This window comes from Raphanus sativus, unplaced genomic scaffold, assembly GCF_000801105.2.
Source record: "Raphanus sativus cultivar WK10039 unplaced genomic scaffold, ASM80110v3 Scaffold0224, whole genome shotgun sequence".
NCBI classification, from domain to species: Eukaryota; Viridiplantae; Streptophyta; class Magnoliopsida; order Brassicales; family Brassicaceae; genus Raphanus; species Raphanus sativus.
The window spans coordinates 556-4,071 of record NW_026615544.1 but is presented as its reverse complement, the minus strand read 5'-3'; the positions used below and the strand labels follow the sequence as shown (position 1 = coordinate 4,071).

The 3,516-nt window shown below is 39.6% G+C and overlaps 1 protein-coding gene across 1 annotated transcript; it reads left to right on the top strand.

Moving 5' to 3' along the window:
* Positions 1–1,187: 1,187 nt before the first annotated feature.
* On the top strand, positions 1,188–2,906 carry LOC108837524 (myrosinase-like; the record flags this gene model as incomplete). The annotated part of the gene is made up of 5 exons (XM_056996437.1): positions 1,188–1,299; positions 2,384–2,434; positions 2,521–2,581; positions 2,676–2,737; positions 2,831–2,906. Coding segments are annotated over exons 1-5 (361 nt in total), but the record flags the coding sequence as incomplete, so codon positions are not given.
* Positions 2,907–3,516: the final 610 nt, after the last annotated feature.

The following is a 3,516-nucleotide window of genomic DNA, read 5'->3' as shown; positions in this document are numbered from 1 at the left end:
AAGAGTCAGAGACCCACTTTCCTTTATCAGCCCTGGAGTATCTGTTGCTAGTCATAATCTACGGAGCCTGTTGAGCAAAGGAGTAGTGTTCGTTTCAGAGAAGTAAAGGTGCGCCCTTTAAACACTTTAGCGCAGAGGACCACAAATTGCAGCTGAAAGAAAACGTCGAGAGAAACAGCAGCAGGAGAACCTCAGCGTCGAGGGAAGGAAGTTATAGGATTTAGCTGATACCGTCAGCAGAGCGAAGACCCCAGCGTCGGGGTAGAGAAGATAATACAGAGTTACGACTCTTTCTTCATGGAGAAGAAAGGTCGAACCAAGCTTAAAAGCCTTCTTTAGATCTACTCAGCAGTGGTGGTTGAAAAGTGGCGAAACACCATAGGTAAGCTTCAGGAAGGAAAGGGGGTTCCGGATCTGCAAAAATCAGTGACACCAGAGTAGCAGCGGCGGAGCCGTACAACACCGTCCGTACCACGCAAGCTTCCGTACAGTCGCACCTTAATCCCCGATTCTTTTTTGAACTTCTTAATGCACGTACGTTTATGGTGGATAATATCCGTTTTGTTTTGCGCAAATTAACCTTCGATATATACATGCTGAATTCTTCACCGTCGACGGATCAATTTGAAGATGTGACACAATCCGTGTTCCAAGTCGTGTATTCCGGATAAAGAACTAAATATGTGGAATGTAGCAAAAAAAATGACACTTGATAACAGTAGAAATGATATAACAAGAAACTGACACTAAAATAAATAATAAAAAAAAAAAAAAAGAAACTGACACTAGATTTATTTGTCCAAAGACGTGCTTCCGTTCAAACTTCATAGGTTATTTTCCAAAACTAACTCTAGAAAAAGTAGCAAATAAACCATTCACAATTCAGATAGAGAATGCAACATCTTGTATTTTTTTCCAAGTGAAATGGTCGATTGAAGAGCAAGGCATGCTAAACAGTGGAAACAAAACGAAAGAAAAAACATAATCAATCGGTGAACACTGAGCTAAAGTAAATGACCACACGGGATTCGTCTCAGCTGAACCTCTCCCAAAATATCAGAACACTAAGGGAACCGAACACTAAGACAAAAAAAATGCATACGTCACTTTCTTTTGGAAGCGCTATATAAACCCTAGATTGGCGTAAGGTTCCGTACAACACAACACATATACATCAACAGATTAACCATGAAGCTTCTTGGGCTCGCTTTAGTTTTTCTATTAGCTGCTGCGAGTTGTAAAGCTGATGAAGAAATTACTTGCGAAGAGAACGAACCATTCCCATGTAGTAATAACACTGCTAGTTTAAGCAGTAAAAAGCTTTGGAAAAGATTTCATCTTTGGACGGAGACTTTTCTCTCTCCCTTATCTCCCTAACTTTCTCTCTCGCCCACTCGTTCTAGTTTATAGAATTCTGGTTTGCTCCGGCTCGGCGCGTGACAGCCGGTGTCGGAGGCGTCTCTTCTCCGCCTTCCTTGTTTGTCTTTTGCTTCCCAAGATCGACGTTTGCTCAGCAAGTCGGCGTGTGCACAGGTAGGATGGTAGTCAGCGTGGTTGCCGTCTACCCTGTGGGTTAGCACGTGCAGATATGGTTCGGAGGTAAAGGCCTGTCGTCTATGGCTGTGGTGTCCTCTTTTCCGGTCTCTGCTTGATCTTTGTTTTGTTGGCCTCGCTGTATTTCTCTTGGAGCTCGTTTCGATCTTACTTTGGTTGCGCCTTCTCCGGTGCCTTCGTATCTCCAACGGTGGTTATCTGAGGGTATCATTATTGGTAGGACACCAAAAAATCCTTTAAAACTTTTTTTTTTAATTTTCTGTTTTCAAGAAAGAAAAAAAAAATTAAAAGTGAACCAATTGTAGGCCACCATGTGTCGTGGGGCCCACAAAACAGTGCAGGAACCTATTCAGAGACTTCTCTCCCCTTGTCCTTCTTAGGTTTGCTAATTTGTGCCCCCCCTTCCAAAGACACATGCAAGGACCTTCCAATATTTGTGCTCTGATGGCGCATTAGAGACTGAGCCAGGTTCTCTCTCTCGGGGTAAGCGTTGACTTGAGATTTCCGGTGGAGTTATTCGGCTCTAACTCTGTCGACGAGGAGACTTACTAGGGTTTGGTCATCCCAGTTCCTGTGACACCGTTTTGTTAGTAGGAAGATCGTATCCTTCTCTTTTTGCAGGTGAAGACCAAGTTGATGTGCTGCCCCTTATCAGCTGTCTTGTGCGGAGGTGATGCGTCCTTGGGCCTGTCTTCAGTCCTTGGAGGTTCTTTGCTTCCCTGTCCCGACGATTTTCAGAGGCTCTGATGCTTACCTCTAGGTTTGCTATCTTCTTTTTTTACCGTTTGTGTCAAGAGCTTCATGGACAGTTTAAATTATGAGCTTGAAGAGATCAAAAAAAAAAGATTTCATCTTTGGTGTTGCATCTTCTGCTTGCCAGGCATGTAACAAATGTTTGACGTATAAATACATAGAATTCAAAAACAATAATATCCAACTTTGCATTTTTGTTTCTTTTCATTTCAGATCGAAGGAGGGAGAGGTCGCGGTGTTAATCTTTGGGATGGCTTCAGTCACCAATATCCAGGTATATTTCTCGTTAGCACGGTGACATCTATATATATGAGAGGAATGTTGGTTATATGAATACATATTAATGTACTTTTTGTAACTAATATCAGAGAAAGCTGGGTCAGATTTGAAGAATGGAGACACTACTTGTCAGTCATATACGAGATGGCAGGTTAATTCCTCAGTAAATACATATCACTCATGACTGAACTATGCATAAAAATTACGTGTGGATTAAGATGCGATCAAAATATGTCAACTGCAGAAAGATGTAGACGTGATGGGCGAACTCAATGCTACTGGCTACAGATTCTCCTTTGCGTGGTCAAGAATCATTCCAAGTATGTACATATAATCTAACAATGTATATATATAATGGATGTATGCTGGTTTATGTATTTTAACATTGTATTCTACTCTTGAATGATGGAAAAAAATAATATCAAGAACTGAATTTCTCATTGAAGTATCAGTAGTTTCTGAAAGAACATGTAAGTTTGATCGACTTCTTTCCCAAATTCTTTAAGACTTTCTGCGGATTAACCAAAAATAAAGACCTGGTTAACCTTTTTTTTTGTCACAAAAAGATCTGGTTAACCATTTCTGGTTTCTTTTATAAAGATTTTATTTATCTTGAATTAAGCAAACTATATTAATTTAATGAGTCTCAAATTTATAATTTTTTTTTCTTTAATTCAGAAAATAAGCATGTTTTATAGTAGGTCTAGGATGGATCGGGTATCCAGAGAATTTTAAAGTATGTGGATCAAATCTTTATCCGACATAGCCATGATTTTACTATCATTATCCGTACTTGGTTGTCAGATATTCGACTGTTGGATATATTTTTAAAAATTATAGTATCTGACGGATAATCGGATCCGGATTTAGATCCTTAAATTAAATACAATTATTATTTATATTTTGTAAAATACTAACAATAAACTAAAA